Genomic DNA, 18,376 nt, shown 5'->3' with positions numbered 1-18,376 from the left:
ATTACAGTTTCCTGAAATAACACTTGGCACGATTAATTTATCAGTTCTTATACATTATAATAGTGTTTAGTGTTATAGTGTTTATGGCAATTTAAAATTGCCATAAAATGGCAATTTAAAATTTCTGATCTCTCTAGGGGTGTTCCAGAAGTGCTTTGAATTTGACCCCTTTTGATGATCAACAGTGTTGAATTTGATCCCTTTTGATGATCAACAGTGTACTAGTGCATTAGGAAACTTTGATCTTCACAGATGACAGTGACCCACAGCTCTGGTGTCACTCTTCTGTACACGTGTAGAATTAATATTTCTAAACTATAATAAAACTGCTTGGTTTTATTTTTTTATTTTTCATTTGTTTGGTTTCTTTCTTTTTTTATTTTTTCTTTCTTATTTACTCTCTGTTTTTCTACCTTCCCAGTGTCTGATTGAGAGTTTATTAAATTAAAACGATCATGCCAACTTATCAGGCTAGTGCACCATATATTTTTTCTAATTTCATATTTGTTGAAAAACTAGGAATCAAAGTATTTTCCAGAAACTAAAAATATTAGAATATAATTTTTTGATCCAAAAGGAGAAAGGAATATTCTCATGCCAAGATACGTTTTTGTTTGTTTCTAGGTAAAATTCCACTCTCATTCAGTGAAATAGAATTAAATTAAAATATTAGTTACAAAAGCAACTTTATAGTTACTTATAAGGGGACTTGTCAGACTGATCAACATAAACAATCGCAAAGGTATATATTAATATGTCAATTGACTAATTGACATTAATTTCCCAATTAATAGAAAATAAAGTTATAGAAATTATTTGTTAAGTGAGGTTAACAACGGTGTAGGTCTTTGATATTCTGGCAAATTATTTCATGTGATAAGAATTTACAATTAAATTTCTTAAATCTTGCCATTGTGGCTAACATTTTAAAATTTTCATATAGAAAAACATTTCAAATTAGAATTTCAGTTTTTCATCAAACTAAAATTTGTCTAATGATAAATAGCATTTACTATGACTGAAGCCATATACATGTGGTATACATTTCCCTATGCATGCTAGACATTGTGTCACTGCTCTGTCCCATCTTGTACTGTCATCTCCTGTGTTTGGGAGTGAAATACTGATCCTCTCTTGCCTTTCAGATAGTTCAGCAATTATCACAATGGATGACCATGGAAAATGGGAAATGCATTTTTGCTTAGTATCAATTTTAGGGTACTGCATAGAATAAAGGAAATGTTTATACTTTTTAAAAAGTCATATTTTGAGTCATTAGATCATTTATTTTAAACTAACCCTGAACTTAATCTTTATCTGTACCTGACTGAAATCCCAGATAGTTTAATTTCAAATCAAATACTGTGGATTTTATTTAAATGTCTCATCTTTGTTGACAGAGGAAAGCTATCTCAAGTTCTGCTTGACAACAACAAAATTATAAAAAGGCTTATAATTTGTAAGAATCAAATAATGACTGCAAATACATTTTTAAATATCATAGAAAATTTCTACTTACAGTCTGTCAGTAGGCAGGATTTTGAACTTAATATTGTAGAATAATAACTTTAACTCTTTATTCAGTTCAGCATTCCTCAGGAAATATTATTGATTCTTCTTTTCCCTAATGTAATTAATGCTTGAGTTGTAAATAATTTGAATTACAACAAGAAGTACAATACAGTTTATCAGAAGAGAAAGTGGATAGGGAAAGTGGAGATCAGGTTGCATGACTTCTCTTGGGGAAGACTTTTATTCTACTAATAAATAGTACTTTTAATCTCAATATTTATATTCTTTTTAAATTACATAATTTAATGTTGATAGATAAATGAAATTTGCCATGATAATAATTGTCATGAAGCTATTGTTCTATTTTAACAGGCCTCCATATACCAGTCTATAGACAGAAGTCTAGAAAGGCCTGCTAGGTAAGAATCTCATTACATTTACAACCAGAATGTTCTATGCTGGTGGTTTCTTTTTCAGTAATAATTATGTATCATTTGTTCTCATTTTAAGTACCACCTCATGAAATTCATTTTTGCATCATTTTATATGATCATATTCAAAAATTTATAAAAATAAATTGAAATAATTCTGGATTCCTTCTCAGATTGATATATCCTTCCCTTCCCTGTCTCTGCTATGATCAGTTTTCTTTCCTTTTAATAGCTATTATGAATAATTAATTTTCAGTGTTGTTAAGCAATATTTATGATGTTTATTTTAAAATTTATAAATTAGAAACTCTTATACACACATTTGTTAATTATACTCTGATCACACAAATCAGAAATGCTTTTACTAACAAGACACGAAGACTTACTATATACTTGGCATTCTAAGTACATAAACATATTCAATCAAAAGACAAGCACTATGAGTGAAATACTATTGTTTCCACTATATCTCTGAAGAAACTAATACTTAAGTTCAGTAACTTGCCAAGTGTATACTGTTGGAAAGGAGAGAAACAAAATAAAATTGAATCTTGATAGCATCTAACCACTACCCTCAGCATCAGCCCAAAGTAAGGTCTATTAAGTAGGCTTTAAATATCACACTTACTTTAAAGTCTTAATGAAATTCAGTCATAGTTCAATAGCAACATTGGATATTACAAACTCTGAGCTGTATTATATCATCAACAACTACTTCTATAATTTGCATCTGCCCTTCTGGAAATTTCTGTCAACATAAGTAGAAAACTCATAAATTGGGTCCTTCAGAATTTGGACTTATGAGTGTCATCCAGTTATATTAATAGAACAAAGAAAGGAACACCCAAGGACCTAAGAATTGCTATAAAGACACACACACACTCACATTGCAGGATAGTCACAGCATAAACATGAATAGGAGATGAAGCCTCCTCTTTCAAAGAATGCAGACAAATTCTGAGGTCTGGCTCCATTTCTGTACTTCCCAGGTGTGTGTTTGGTTTGCTCATTGGTATATATGTGGTAACTTGTGATACCTCATAGGTTACCGTGTGGGGTAAATAAGATAAAAATGTAAATAAAGCACATAACATCTTACTGAGTTCCACAGGAGCTATATCCAGTGTTGTCCCTGTTTACATAATTCTCTCCAGTGATTTGACAGACAGCATGCTGTATGATGCATCCTATCATTCACTAATATTCTTCTCAAAACTCACAGCCACAATAAAAACTCCCTGCTGTTATAGATGTTGACACCATTCTATATAACTGGGTGGAAAGAATTCTTAATAGTTAATTTGCTGGACAGATTATTGGTCTTTCATTATTTGAATAGGGAATGTTGGAATTTAGTGTTAGGTCTTCCAGAGTTAAGATTATTAGGAAGACCTGCAGGCAATCCTCAAGGTAAAGAAACTCCTTTTAGAGCTATCTTCCTTTATTTCAGTCCTTTCCTCCATTTTTTGCCCTCCAGTTTGGATATGTTCATGCTGTTGGAATTCTGCAGAGAAAAGATACATAATATAAATCATAACACTCAATTGTCAGAACCAACAAAATGTTCACTATCCGGAGAATTTTCAGTTTAAAAGGTGATTATAAATATAAGCCCACACAAAGAAACCTGCATATGAATGCCTATCGCAGTTTTACTCATAATTACCAAAGTCTGATGAATGGGAAATGGTGGTACATTTGCATAATGTAATATTATTCAGTCATAAAATAAATAAGCTATCAAGTGATACAAAAACATGGATGAAACTTAGAAGTACACTACTAAGTGAAAGAAGACAGTCTGAAAAGACAATATACAGTATAATTCCTCCTGTGACATCCTGGAAAGGGCAAAATATGGAGACCATATAAAGATCCAACGTTATCAGGAGGCAGGAAGAGGAAGGAATAGACACTTGGGGGATTTTTATGGCAATAAAACTATTCTAAACTATTCTACAACACATATCATTACGCATTTTTAAAACCCACAAAATATATAATACACAGTATGAACCCTAATGTAAATTGTAGATTTTCAGTAATGACATTTCAAGATAGGTCCATCAGTTGTAACAAATACCACACTAATAAACTATGTAAATAAAAACAGAAACCATGTTCCAGAGGAGAGGGAGTGAGTATAAAAGAACTCTCTATACAATCGTGTTGTGGTGTCTGCAAAAGATTGATTCCAGAACACTACCCCCACCCCCTGCCAAGGATACCATAACCTGCAGATGCCCAAGAATCTAACATAAATGGGCATAGTGTTTGCATATTACTTATGTACATCCTCCCAGATATTATTTCAATTACTTACAATGTAAGTGATGTACAAATAGTTGTTATACTGCATTGCTTAGAATAAAAACTCTATGTTAAGTACAGATGCAATTTTTTTAATATCTCCAATCCATGGTTGGTTGACTCTGTGGATGAAGAACCCACAGATATGGAAGTCCTGTCCATTCCAGTGACTTTTTTCCCATAAACCTAAAATTGCTCTAAAAAATGTCTTTAAATGTTTTAAAACATTTATTTTTAAAATATACCATGTGTTAGAGATTCTCTAGGTTCTAAAAATGTGTAACAATATGTATCGCTACTATGTCATATAGAATAGTTTAACAATATATTTCACCACTGTGTCATATGGAATAGTTTAGAAAAGTTTTTATTGCCATAAAAATCCCCTAGGCACCACCTTTTCTTCCACCCCTTCCTCTTCCCACCCGCTAACAACCACTGATCTTTTTTATTATCTCCACATTTTACCCTTTCCAGAATGTCACAGTGGGAATAAATGTTTTAAAAAGATGATTCTAAAGAAATCACTTTGAATGTCAAGGAATAAATTCCTCAACGTGCTGTTTTGGGGGTGCAGGCTTAGGGGTTGCATATACCATCTTCTCTAGCACATTCCACTGGCCTTTGTGGTGCATGTGCTAATCTCCTCCAGGACAGCCAAACTGATGTGATTACCTCTTTCAGTTCCGCAAGCATGGCCAGCGACTTTAGGAAACGGAGGAAGAGTGAGCCTGCAGTGGGTCCACCCAGGGGCTTGGGGGACCAAAGTGCAAACAGGACCAGCCCTGGTCGGGCAGACCTCCCAGGATCCAATGCCACCCTTACGAAGTCTTTCATTAGCTCTTCTCCTTCCTCCCCTTCAAGAGCAAAAGGTGAGCAATGATAAACCAGCACACAAACGTTAAAGTTTTAACCTAGAGGCATGTGAGAGTAGGGCAGTAAGAGTGATATGTACCACCTTTTACCTACAGGGTCATGAATGAAATCCAGTTTCAGAACAATGGCTTTCTTCCTTCCCAGATTGACTTAAGCTGGCCAGCCACTTGGGTTCACTTAAAAGACTCAGACCAGCATCTTTTCATGCTTTTCCCCCCAAAATAGATACATTTTTTGAAACACATACCAAGTTTCAAATAAGTTGTTTGGGGGTTTATAAAGATGAAAGATGACATTTATAAGCATTAACATATAGCAAAACTTTCTGTTACTCTAACTAGCAAATCAATCAAATTTATAAACTAATAGTTACAAACAGGGTCAGAGAAAATTATTCCCTTAAAAAAATACAGTTTTTAAAAATTTTAGATAAAAAATGTTTAATCTATTAAAGTTCTTTCTTTAATCATTATCTCTATATTTTGGTCAACTTTCATATAATGGAGCATCCACATTCTACCATTAAACAGTGCACAGTTCATAGCAGCCAACAATGAGAACCAACTGGTTTTGAGCCATTATTTAATCAATAAGTCACTTGTCCAGATATCCTCTATCCTCTTTGGAAAGGTAGTGAGTAAGTGTTGGAAGAGAAGAAGTCACACTGCAGGTCCATCTAGTGCATCATTGCCTCAGGGACAGGAATATTTCCAAGATCAAGAGTGAGGATTGAACCAACACCCTTGTGTCCCTGTGTACCTTTGACCATAACCAAATCTGGGGTCTTTAGACTCTCCTCCAGTATTTTGGAGCTGACAAGAGCGATGGACTTTAAGATGTGTGAAGAAAATGAGCTCTAACAGAAAGTTCCATAAAATAGATTCAGTCCCTTTACCAATTATGGGCACTCTAGCCACTGCCCCATCTAGGGCTGATCAGTAGCTGACTTGTGATTGAAAGACGGGCTGTCAAGATGGCTGCCCTGTGCATAGGGGAGGCCCAAGCCTTCCAAGGTCCGGTGAAGTTGTGAGTAAGACCCAGGTCATCAGGGGGAGTGAGCCCCATTCCCTGTAACTTCACTCAGATGAGCAAATGTGCCTTTATCAGATTCTACTCATTCGTGCAAACAAATGTCTTAAGGTAACAAGTAGGTCATGAAATGCCACTAATTCATTATTCTTGGATACTACCCAGAACCTTAAAAGGTTTCTGATGAATTTAAATATTTGTTTTATAGTAGGGAGTGTTAAATTAACTTCCTTTCCCAAATATGACATATCTACTTAATGTGTTTATCTACTTTTAAAGAACTTGGGGAAGATCATAAGTCATGAGTTGTTAATATTTTCCTGTACTAGGTTTTATTTCCCAAAAGAAAACGTCCTGTTAGATGTAATTTTCCTCTTGTTTATTAGCTAATTTGGCAAAACAAAAGAAAAGGATATTTCCATAGTTGTTCCAAAGTGAGGTCAGGATTAGCTTTCTCTTATCAAATTTCAAACAATCAAAAAAAAAAAAAAAGAAAAAAGAAAACTTCCCCAGAAAAGAAGCATAATATATTTAACTCTGATGAAAGTTTTACATTATATCCAGTTATTCTTGTAAGAAAAATGTGTCTAAAAGGAGATTGAAGGTTAGCAGTTAGAGAGAAATTAGTTTATTTAAAGAGACTCTAGTATCTCTTTCTTGGAAAAATATTACTAGCAATAGTTCACAGCATTTTTATTTTTTAACCTTGGAAAATATCTTATAATATTTTCTATCCAATGCCCATGAAAATTGTTTATCATAGTTAAGAGCATATCAATTAATGTAAATTATAAATTACTTTTTACTCTGTTGTAAATCATGAACCTCAAATCCTGTCCCTCTGAAATTAAGTTCACAACAATTTGGCATTAGTTGTTAATCCTTGAAGTTACTACCACCTAGTCATGCTATGAGCTTAAGAGATACAACTGTATTTTTGGCATATCCTTTGGCAGAATGATGTGTTAATTATAAAATAGAATTGGGTATATTTACTACATCAGTTGCTTGTTATACGTGGTTTTAACAACTCTAAAATTTGCAAAGCTGCATTCGTTAAAAAAAAAGGATGATTTTGCCTTAGGCTTTTTTCTCTAAAATTGAAGCTACATGTGTTAACAATCATTGTCTAAGATAAACCACACTAACTGCTTTCTCTTTGCTGTGCTGATACTGACCTCCTCTCTTTGTGAACTTTTTAACTTCTCCAATGTCTCTCTCCTGCCACGCTGCTCTGGATTAAAAGGTGGGGATGATAGCAAAATGTGTCCGTCCCTTTGCAGTTACTCAGGGCTCAACGGCACCCCTTCCACTGAGTTAGAGTTCTGTAGCACTTATAGACAGCATTTGGACGTCCCACGGGACTCACAAAGGGCCATCACTTTCAAGAACGGCTGGCAGATGGCCCGGCAAAATGCAGAGATCTGGAGCAGCACTGAAGAAACAGTTTCCCCCAAAATCAAATCCCGGAGCTGTGATGATCTCCTCAATGATGACTGCGATAGCTTCCCAGACCCCCAAACCAAGTCGGAAAGTATGGGCTCCCTGTTATGTGAAGAGGACTCCAAAGAGAGCTGCCCCATGACCTGGGCTTCCCCCTACATCCAGGAGGTTCGTGGTAATGGCAGATCAAGAATCAGACACAGGTCAGCCCACAACGCCCCAGGGTTCCTAAAAATGTACAAGAAGATGCACCGGATTAACCGCAAGGATTTGATGAATTCGGAGGTCATTTGCTCTGTGAAGTCGAGAATAATGCAGTACGAAAAGGAACAGCAACACAAGGGCTTGCTCCACGGATGGAGCCAATCCTCCACCGAGGAGGTGCCCAGGGACATGGTACCCACCCGCATTTCAGAATTTGAAAAGTTGATTCAAAAATCAAAATCCATGCCAAATTTAGGAGATGATATGTTATCTCCTGTCACCCTAGAACCACAACAAAATGGTTTGTGTCCCAAGAGGCGATTTTCCATTGAGTCTTTGCTGGAAGAAGAAAATCAAAGCAGACACCCTTCTCAGGTGCCACGAAGCTACAAGTCTAAAACCCTGGTGCCAATTCACATTGAAGTCACCAGCGAGGAGCAACCGAGAACTCACGTGGAATTTTCTGACAGTGACCAAGATGGAGTGGTGTCTGATCACAGTGACTACATTCATGTAGAAGGGTCATCCTTCTGCAGCGAAAGTGATTTTGATCACTTTTCGTTCACATCTTCTGAAAGTTTCTACGGCTCCAGCCACCATCGCCACCACCACCACCACCACCATCACCACCGGCACCTCATCAGTTCCTGCAAAGGCCGATGCCCCGCCTCCTACACGCGATTTACCACAATGTTAAAACACGAAAGAGCCAAACACGAAAACATCGAGCTGCCCAGAAGACAAGAAATGGACCCTGGCCTGTCTAAACTTGCTTTTCTCGTCAGCCCTGTGCCTTTCCGGAGGAAAAAAAATTTGACTCCCAAAAAACAGACTGAAAAGACAAAATGTAAGGCCTCGGTATTCGAGGCTCTGGATTCTGCCCTTCAAGACATCTGTGATCAAATTAAAGCCGAGAAGAGGAGAGGAAGTTTGCCAGACAACAGTATATTGCACCGTCTTATCAGTGAGCTGCTGCCAGATATTCCCGAAAGGAATTCATCACTTAAAGCTCTGAAAAGGAGCCCCACGCACCAGCCCTTCCACCCACTGCCTCTAGATGGTGCTATTCATTGTCCACTGTACCAGAACGATTGTAGGAGAATGCCTCACAGTGCCTCTTTCCCAGACGTGGACACAACCAACAGCTACCACCAGGACCCCGAGAGTGCACTGAGTTTCCAAGGTGGAGGAACCTTTCTTTGGTTTTCCCTCTGGTTCAGATACGCCCCTCCAGCTCTTCCATCCATTCCTACATCCCATCGTTCCTGAGCTGTGAGACCACTTGCATCGTTCTGTGTTGTGAAGCAAATGCGTGTTGTACTAACATGTTCACTGAATCTCTCTCATGTGCCTGTTGTTACATTGGACTTCGTGTGTGGCTTAAAGTGATCATCAATTCACAAAAATTTACTCACGAGTCAAAGAAAATCCATTTTGTAACTTAGCGCTAGAGTGAAAACAACCATTTCACTGGGACAAGTTAAACAATTCACTAAATTACAAGGAATACTTCAAGGCAGAAACTATCATTGAATATCAGTTTCCTTATTAGATTTTTTACACTGTAAAATGAACCAAAGCCAATAGGTTAATAAATAACCTTTTATCATTTTTATATTATCTTTAAAAATTTATAGGCATTTATTCAAATAATTTGCCCACTTTCTATATGGAAGATATTGTGTCAAAGCATTCAGAAAGCAAAACTGAATATATGAATAGTAATTAATGAACATCTAATGAGATGAGGATTATTTAATTATTTTCTCCTTTGAAAGGGCACAATTAGGATAAATTTTTGTGAATGTATCTTTAAGCTGTATACATATATACATGTCCCATTTCCATCACTCAGTATATTCATTTTCTTTTCCATTACTTTATTTACTTTCTATTTTTGCTACAACAGTCTTATATTGAATTAGATTAGGTTAAAAGTGACTTGACTCTATTTGCATGGATAACTTTGAAGTGGCAACACAAGGACAAATAGCAATTCAAATGCAGACTTTTTTGAAGTTTACATAGCTTAAAAGCACAGGGCTTTTCAATATTTGTATCCAGTTCTTTTCATCAATTTTAAAGTATATCTGTTTACTATGTAATTTTAAGAGACTGGAATGAACATTTCAGGCTGAAACATTTCAGGCTGTCAATAGAGAACTTTGTATACACTAGGTATTACAAAGTGCTACACATACATAACCTAGTTAAAACTGGTGTAAACCAATGGGATGGGTGTTGTTGAAAGCACTGTTTTACAGTTGAGGAAATTGAAGCCCAGAGAGGTCAAGTACCTTACCCAAGGTTACACAGATATGAAGATAACAGAAAGGAGACTCAAACTCCTAATATTTCAGAGTTCATAGTACAAAATATAATTTCCATAGACAAAAAGCACATATTTGAATTTCACATTAGTATAACATATGTGACAATTGTTAATTATTATAACACAAATTTATTTACTTTATTAATATTTATCTTTGCTTTCATTGATATTATACAGCATGCATTAAAAATAATAGATTATAATTTTTAAAATCAATTTCTACAATTTGAAATTTTCCCTGAGAATTGTCCAAATCCAATTTTTTAATAAATTAGTTAACCTTCAGTTTCCTAATATTCTGACATAATTATCTTTCAATATTTTTGTGCAGATATATTATTGAAACACAATTTGAGAGGGCTTCAAGATACATGTTAAGACTTATTTGTTCTTTAATGAAATACTTTCCAATTATGTTTAGCCCAAGCACAAAAAAATGGTTTATATTCCATGGGTTAGTAAAGTTAAATTTTAAATTTATCATCATTATGAGAGTCCCAAATTAATAAAAGTATGTTATCTTACAATGTAAAGTATACAGCATGAAATCTTCTAATATGCATGAAAATAACTGGTTAAGTTGTACCTGAAACATTTGTGGCCATGTCACCTTCCTAAACCTAAAGACTCTGGAACTCACAACTCAGAATTCATCCTCTCCACCATGCAACTGACACCATTTGTGAGAATTCAATTCTTCTATGTCATCTAAGTAGCCGAATCCTCCAAACAATGTTTTCTTATTATGGATCTGCATTTTAAGTTATTTCATGAAAGGATAAAATAAATTTTATTTTTAATACATCTTGTGATTTAATATAACTAAATTCAGGAAAGGAAAAAGAAAAAGAATTGACAATTTTTGACCCAGTTACACGGATAAAATTCTATGAATAGACTCCTGGAATACTTTCAACCTTTAGTTACATTTCCACATATAAGTCACATAAATGTATAAGGTATAAGAAACGACTATGGAATATTTGCAGTCATTATTTTGTAATGCAATTATTTATACTTTGCTAAGGTGAACAAAAACCCTCCATATTTCATAAGCAATTTGGCAACTAATATAAGGCTGCTTATCCCTTTTGTAGTTTATCAACTGAGCACAAGGAAAGGCATAGATAAAGAGGATGACTTGTCAAGACTCGAGAATTTAAAAATAGAGGAAGAGAAAAGAGAAGGGACATCACCATATCCTGTCATTCACATGCTTTCTCTGATTTTATCTCTTTTTCATTTCTATACTTAAAATGTTGTTCCACAAAATGTTTCTGTTTCCACAAATTGTTGTTACTTTCAAATACTCCATCTGCTATAGACCTTATGATAGTAATTATAGATTGGAAGCAAAAAGAATAGAAATAGTAAGTATTAAAAATTTTTTGATAAGAAAAATTTCTTTATGAATCACCTATACCAGGTGCGCAGTAGAATTAATCAACAATGCCACAGTTTTATTTACATGTTTATGATTATAATAATACTGCTACCTCAAACATTATTCCTTTAGTAATACCCTTATTTGGGGGAGTCTTACATCACAACTTTCTATTTACCTATGAGTTTTATGCTATGATTTTGGTAATGCTGTCTCTCCAAATTTGGGGAGAACTGTAGTTAGCATGAGGGAAAATGGGTGAACAAGTCAGATTTGAATCAAGTGGATACTCACTGACGGGCCCTATCCTCTCCAATAGACCGAGAGTCTCCTAGAAGTTACTCATCTACTTTGACTGACTTGGGGAGAAGTGCGCCAAGGGAAAGAAGAGGAACTCCCGAAAAAGAGGTAGTTTGCTGAACACCATTGTAGTCTTTATTCAATGGCCTACCTGATAAAGCACTTGCCAGTCAGATTTATATCCAAAACCAAAACCAATAAAGAACTCACACTGAATCATGAAAATAACAGCTGAAAAACTAGAAAGTTTTCCCGGGAGCCTGAGATAGAACTCCAAGCAGTTTACATTCTGACCCTAGCTTCAGTTCTTCCCCCAGAAGACCAGCTTTGGCAGTGAGACCTTCCTGAGTCTTAATCAGACACCCATGAAGTAACAGTTGCAGTCTGGAAGAGACCGGAACTGGGCTGCCTTATGGAAGGAGGGACTTTCCTATGCACCATTTCCTGGCCCACTAAGTCTAGGAGGCAACCCTAGGTCAGCTGTGTTACAAATCAATAGAGTCTACACAAATCATTTTTGCTGGCTTACTTTGTTGGAGAGGATCCCTGTAGGGGAAAAAAAAAAAAAAAAAACTTAAACAAGCACTGCTCTTGGGAACAATGAACAATGTACCAACTGGTTCTTTGTTCATGGCTCAGCCAGGGCTAGAGCTCTGGCTCCTAACTGCCCTGGAGCCATGTGCACTTGAGGGAAACTGAAAGCTGGTCTTGGACTGGCAGCCACTGCAGATCCTACAAGTGTCTGATATACTCCAGCACCTGTGAACCCTTGTGAAGTCAGGAATTGTCCAAGTTTCCTGAAGGTTGTTAGAATCACAGGGAAAGAGAACGGGAGGAAAGGATTATTGGTTGCTGGGGAAGAAATCGGTGCTGGGTGACTCAGCTAGATTCCTGGGGCCCAAAGTTACAGGATGGGCACAGGTCAGATCACATCATGACTAAATGATGAGCAGCTGGTTGAGTGTCCTGGAGGATTCCTGAACCGTCCTGGAGAGAGAGGGTGATTGTGACTATACTTTCAACCACTAACTAACCTCTCCATGATAATTGGGCTAATATTTCTTGGCTAACATGTTAATCAGCAGTAAAAGGGGTAATGACTTCCTTCATGTCTTTTGGTCCTTTTATTATGATTCAGAGTTGCTTTAGTCCATAGAATATAGAGCAACTGACCTGCCATAATGATCCCAGGAAAAACCTTTGTAAAGTTACACCTGGGTCAGAATCCTCTGCAGGCACTTTATTATCCTACTATGACACTAATTCACCTTAGTTCCTAATTTGAAATATGATGGTGAGGAGGCCAGCTATTATATATCATTGTTGTAACTTAAAAATCTAAATGCAGAACTAATTGATTTATTTCTAAATTGCATGTAGGATGCATATCATATATGTTTAATCATTCCTTGACACTTTATTTTGCATGTAAAACTGCTTTCTTATAGGAAATCCAAATTTTAAGTTGGTACTAATTGTTTACCTTTTTATTTTTTTCAGAAACTGCCTGCTAAAGCTGTTTATGATTTTAAGGCTCAAACATCTAAGTAAGTCAGCCAAGTATTCTTCATATGATTTAAGTTGTCTGTATGCTGGTAATATATTGAGATAAATGTTGGAATGGAATGTGTAACAAGAAAGACCTGATTCCCAATTCAAAAATCCACTCATTAACTGGTTCCTTCAGAATTATTAATTGCATAATAATCTGCCTGTGATTTATATCATTTTCAAAATCATGTCTTAAGTTAGAAGTGAAGTCTGGGAATTTGCAAAGAAAATCCTTACCTAACAGAGGTTGACAGATTTTTACACATGGGAAGTTTATTTACCAAATATAGATCTCATGAGGGTGTGGATCTTAGGAATCATTGCTGTATATCAAGAAAAGACCATGAAAACATTTCTCTTCTAGGGAGTTGTCATTTAAGAAAGGAGATACTGTCTACATCCTCAGGAAAATTGACCAGAATTGGTATGAGGGAGAGCACTATGGAAGAGTGGGCATTTTCCCAATCTCATACGTGGAGGTAAGTCCTTTCCCCCTTTCCTTCTCCAGGGTGGTGGTTTCGCCAGTCACCACAAATTCAGGAATAAATTACTCTTTTTCTTTATAGAAACTCACACCTCCTGAAAAAGCACAGCCTGCAAGACCGCCACCCCCAGTCCAGCCGGGAGAGATCGGAGAAGCTATAGCCAAATATAATTTCAATGCAGACACCAACGTGGAGCTCTCGCTGAGAAAGGTGACCCAGATGTTTTCTTGATAGGTGACTTAGAGAAGGTTGTGTATTTTTAAAACTAAAATGGATTCATCATCCTCTTTAGATATTTTTGTGTTTTCTCTATTTTCTACAAAGGGCTTCTTGAGGCTGTATAGAGTTAGTGTCCTTCCAGAGGAGCTTCCTTGTGGGACACAAAACTCTTGAGATCCCCTCTGTGATTTAGCCTGGGAAGCAGGGACCCAAATCCTCTCTAAGGGATGCATCTCTGAACATCAAGAAGTTATATATGCAGGACTTCAAAAGCAGAAAGCTCTCTGATACACTTCAAAATGTTATTCTGATGTCTTATTATTCAGTTTTTTAAAAAGTGTCCAATACTTATTTTGCTCCATCTTGGAATCAAGGAATGTCCCTCAAGTAATGAAGATACTTCCCTCTTTGGGGAGCCTTTTTTAAGGGCTATTTGTGCTTCCTTGACATGCTTCCTTGACATCTTCTCTGGACATTGTGACTGATTCAAATTTCACTAGCAACCTACCCAATACTAATGCTCATCTTAACAATATGTCTTTCACTTGCTTCTCCACATAGCTGAGAATGATAAATGAACTATTTTTATTGTTTACTAGAAAATGACATACATGTGTTTGAGGTGATCACTTCTATGCACAATACAAAGAAGTAATATTAATTAGAATGGTCTGGAACCTCCCAGGCCTGCTGGGTAAAATCCTGTTGCAGAACCTCATTTCATTCTCTCCTTTCAGTCCCAGTTCTGCATCATCAGCTGATTCTCTACTACCCTCTATGCCTCACTACACAGCATTACATATACTGTGTCATCTTCAGTTTCTTATCTTAAAGAAAGTCTTTCCAAGTACATCTTATAGCTCACACAGTAGCCTGGTGACTGTGTGTTCTTGATGTCTTAGAAAATCAGGGCAATATTAAGACTGGGGAGATTCATTTTTCTTCAGTATGATCTACTCAGTGATGGTGGGACATGCTAAATAAACCATCTAGCACTTTGACAAAAAGAGAACCTTCAATTGAGTATCACTTGAAGAATGGCTCCCTATGTCCTGAAGCTATTTAACCAATGTCACCTCCACAACTCTTTCAGATGCAGTTGTCCAAACTTCTGTATGTGTGGCTGCAGGTTTGTGGTTTAACAGCAGCCTGCCTACTTAGTTCTGGGCCATGTATGGTTTTGAGACAAAATTGAAATTAGGATCTATAGCATTGACTTAGAATGCTCCAAACAGTCAGAAAGAGTGCTGGCATTCCACAGTCCTGACACAGCGAGGTAATGCCAGTCCTGGCCACAGCTGTGGCTAATCTAATCTAGGGAGCTCTCTTTGCCCCCATCCTTTTCATTCACTCTTTGTCACTACTTAGCACATATTGATTAAATAAGAAATATGGTGGGCCATTCCACTTTATCCCTTCCTGAGGATGATTTCTGCCACCCATGTCAGACATTCTTCCTGCAGAAGTTTATTCCTTTGAATTTGACAAAAAATAGGATGCTGCTACTGACATTAAAACATTACCTTTAAACTAGCATGATTTTTCAAATAACTTACACAAATCATTGCACACAGTACCAGTATGAAACATGTATAAGCCTATCCACAACCACCAAGCATCTTTAGGGAAGATTCTAATGTCACAAATGGATAGTTTAGCTGCATGAATGTCAATAATCTATATTTTTCTAGTAAGTACTAGGACCTTACTTGCATTACCCCTAATTAAGCAAAACCTAGAGGTGTAAAACTTTTGCAAGTAGAAAACTTGTTAATTAGGAAACAATAGCAATTATACTTTTTATATGTTTGTGTGCCTATTTCTAATGCATTTTTCTAATATTCATTACAGGGAGATAGAATTATTCTTCTTAAAAGAGTTGATCAAAACTGGTATGAAGGTAAAATTCCAGGAACCAACAGACAAGGCATCTTCCCTGTTTCCTATGTAGAAGTCATCAAGAAGAATACAAAAGGTGCTGAGGAATACCCTGACCCTCCAATACCCCACAGCTATTCTAGTGATAGAATCCACAGCTTAAGTTCCAACAAGGTAAGAAGATATTCTGCCATATTCATATTCTGTCATATTAAATTTGGGAACTAGGATTAAGATAATTAGTATGTAATTTTAGGATATTAGATTAGAATATCACATCCATTGCAAAAAAGGAATCTACATACTATGGTTCCACACATGTGAGTGCTGCACCAGTAAATATAATTTAATCTTTCTCAAATAGGTGCTGGCATAAAGGCTTAATCCTTGATTTTGCTAATTTTGTTTTCAAGTTAAAATGTTGAAAGAGAAAGAAAACATTAGTATGATAATACCTTATATGATATATATATATATTTCTATGTGTATATATATATATATATGTATATATATATCTTCTGAAACCTTATTTTTTCTAAAGTTTGATTTTATATAAATATAAATTTTATTTGTATCATATGATACATATAATTATATTTGCAGATACAATTGCAATTTATAAGTAAAAATATTTAACATATACAACATAAAAGCTATCTATATCCAAAAATGACATATCTCAAGAACACATGGTTATTAGATTGACAAAATCCCATTCAAGTCTTTATAGAAAAAGAACAAAACAAAAATTTTTTTTAAATTAGAGACTGTAATTTGGTTTATTACTTTGAATAAAAATGTTTTAGATTGTTAGAAGTCTTCAAATTTATTTCATTGGTTTTTAGGGCAAGTACATACCAATTCTACTGTTTCACTTGATTTAGTAACTGAAGATGCTTATTTTTCTCAATTTTCAATTTATTTATTTTTTATTGGTTCCTTTTGGTACATACTATTAGGGTTCATTTTGACACAATTCTACAAGCGTGGACTATTAATATGCAAGTTAAAAGGGACTCTACTTCCTGAAGTGGTTAACTAGTAAAAGCTATCCTCCTACTTTCTTATTTTTGAATTTTTTCTTATTTTTATTTTGAATTATGTTTTCTTTTTATGGATGGCATGTAGGGATTTCTTTCACCTTTTCATTTACTTCAAAGTATAAAATTTTAAATTGCCAAAGAAGTGTTTCCAAAATTCTATTAAGTACTTCTCAGCATTTTCATAATAATTATGTTACATAATTTATTGTTTTGATTGAGATCAGGGCTAGGATGTAGAAAAGTAAACCATCTAAAGTTAGCAAAATAAAACAACATATCAACCATTATGAAGTCTCTTCATATCCAATACAAGAACATTTCAAGGTCATGCCCCCTAAACTACCCCTGAAAAAAGAGACTCAGGAAAATTTTAAATAAGTAAGTGATATAAGAACTGATCTTAAGAGAAACACTTTCTTTTAAAAGGTCTAAAGTCAGGCATTTTATTCATTGTAATCCCCCTTAAAGATTGGGTTTCAGTTGTGGATAATTACTCTCAATTTGATATTCTTGGACAATGGAACAGTTTGGTGCTATCTAGTTTTGTTTGATTGACTGTTAAGTTTTCCAGAATCTTCTTGAGTATATTTACTTTACTACTAGGACGTAGCATGAACAGGTCAACATCCTTACTTCAGTAGTTCTTACTGATAAAAAGAAAATAATCTCTATCCAAATATTTGTCTTATCCACCATTGGTCATTTTAAAAGAACTGCCATATAAATCTCAAGCAATTGTACTTTTAAACAAAATGGTATAAGGACAAAAAGCATGTATCTATACAAGTTTATTTAGAATTAAAGAACTTCCACGTGCCATAATTAATAATATAATCATTTAGATCACAATATATTAATCTTTGTGAATATGAATTAATTGTATTTTCCATTTTTTTCTTATAATACCAGGTGTTAAATAGAGGAGCACACGAATTTTGTTAGTAACTAATTAGTTTATTCTCACTGCTGGGGAAAAGTACATTGAAAGTTTATGTCCATAATTTGAAAGGAGTACTTTCTGGTTTCATTCCAACTGGTGATCCATGCTATGATATTACTGGCTTAATGGAGGAAACTGCTCAGTAGCATTGCACTGAGTTATTTTCAGGAACAGAAATGTTAAATACTTTCAAATGATGAGACTCCCAAATAAAAACTAAATGTAACATCTTTTATTTTCTAACTGATATTTGCAAATAGGAGCTAATTAATGATTTTTGAATCACCCTTTGACAATTTTAAATGATGTTTCTTGACATAGTATCTCTACTTTAGGGGAGACTCAAATGCAAGTTGATATTATTTCTAATTTTTTGTTTTTAATACAATAGAATCCAATTGTAAGGCTTTTGGAAGATGAAGTAATTGTATGATTTTTG

General features: G+C 35.2%; 1 protein-coding gene across 38 annotated transcripts in view; it reads left to right on the top strand.

The window, feature by feature from the left end:
• Positions 1 to 18,376, top strand: part of Sorbs2 (sorbin and SH3 domain containing 2) — a 205,366-nt gene that overhangs the window by 165,958 nt on the left and 21,032 nt on the right. For 32 of the 38 annotated variants that reach the window (XM_047548840.1, XM_047548841.1, XM_047548844.1 and 29 more), the window contains 7 exons: positions 1,885 to 1,931; positions 4,938 to 5,125; positions 11,841 to 11,929; positions 13,322 to 13,368; positions 13,737 to 13,851; positions 13,939 to 14,067; positions 15,928 to 16,128. In XM_047548840.1, coding sequence (XP_047404796.1) covers positions 1,885 to 1,931; positions 4,938 to 5,125; positions 11,841 to 11,929; positions 13,322 to 13,368; positions 13,737 to 13,851; positions 13,939 to 14,067; positions 15,928 to 16,128 — 816 coding nt within the window. Of the gene's footprint in view, positions 1 to 1,884; positions 1,932 to 4,937; positions 5,126 to 7,404; positions 8,989 to 11,840; positions 11,930 to 13,321; positions 13,369 to 13,736; positions 13,852 to 13,938; positions 14,068 to 15,927; positions 16,129 to 18,376 lie in introns of all 38 variants that reach the window. The other 6 variants (XM_047548869.1, XM_047548867.1, XM_047548866.1 and 3 more) reach the window with 1 other exon arrangement.

Source organism: Sciurus carolinensis, chromosome 4, assembly GCF_902686445.1.
Source record: "Sciurus carolinensis chromosome 4, mSciCar1.2, whole genome shotgun sequence".
Taxonomy (NCBI): Eukaryota; Metazoa; Chordata; class Mammalia; order Rodentia; family Sciuridae; genus Sciurus; species Sciurus carolinensis.
This window is presented reverse-complemented; position numbering and strand designations above follow the sequence as displayed.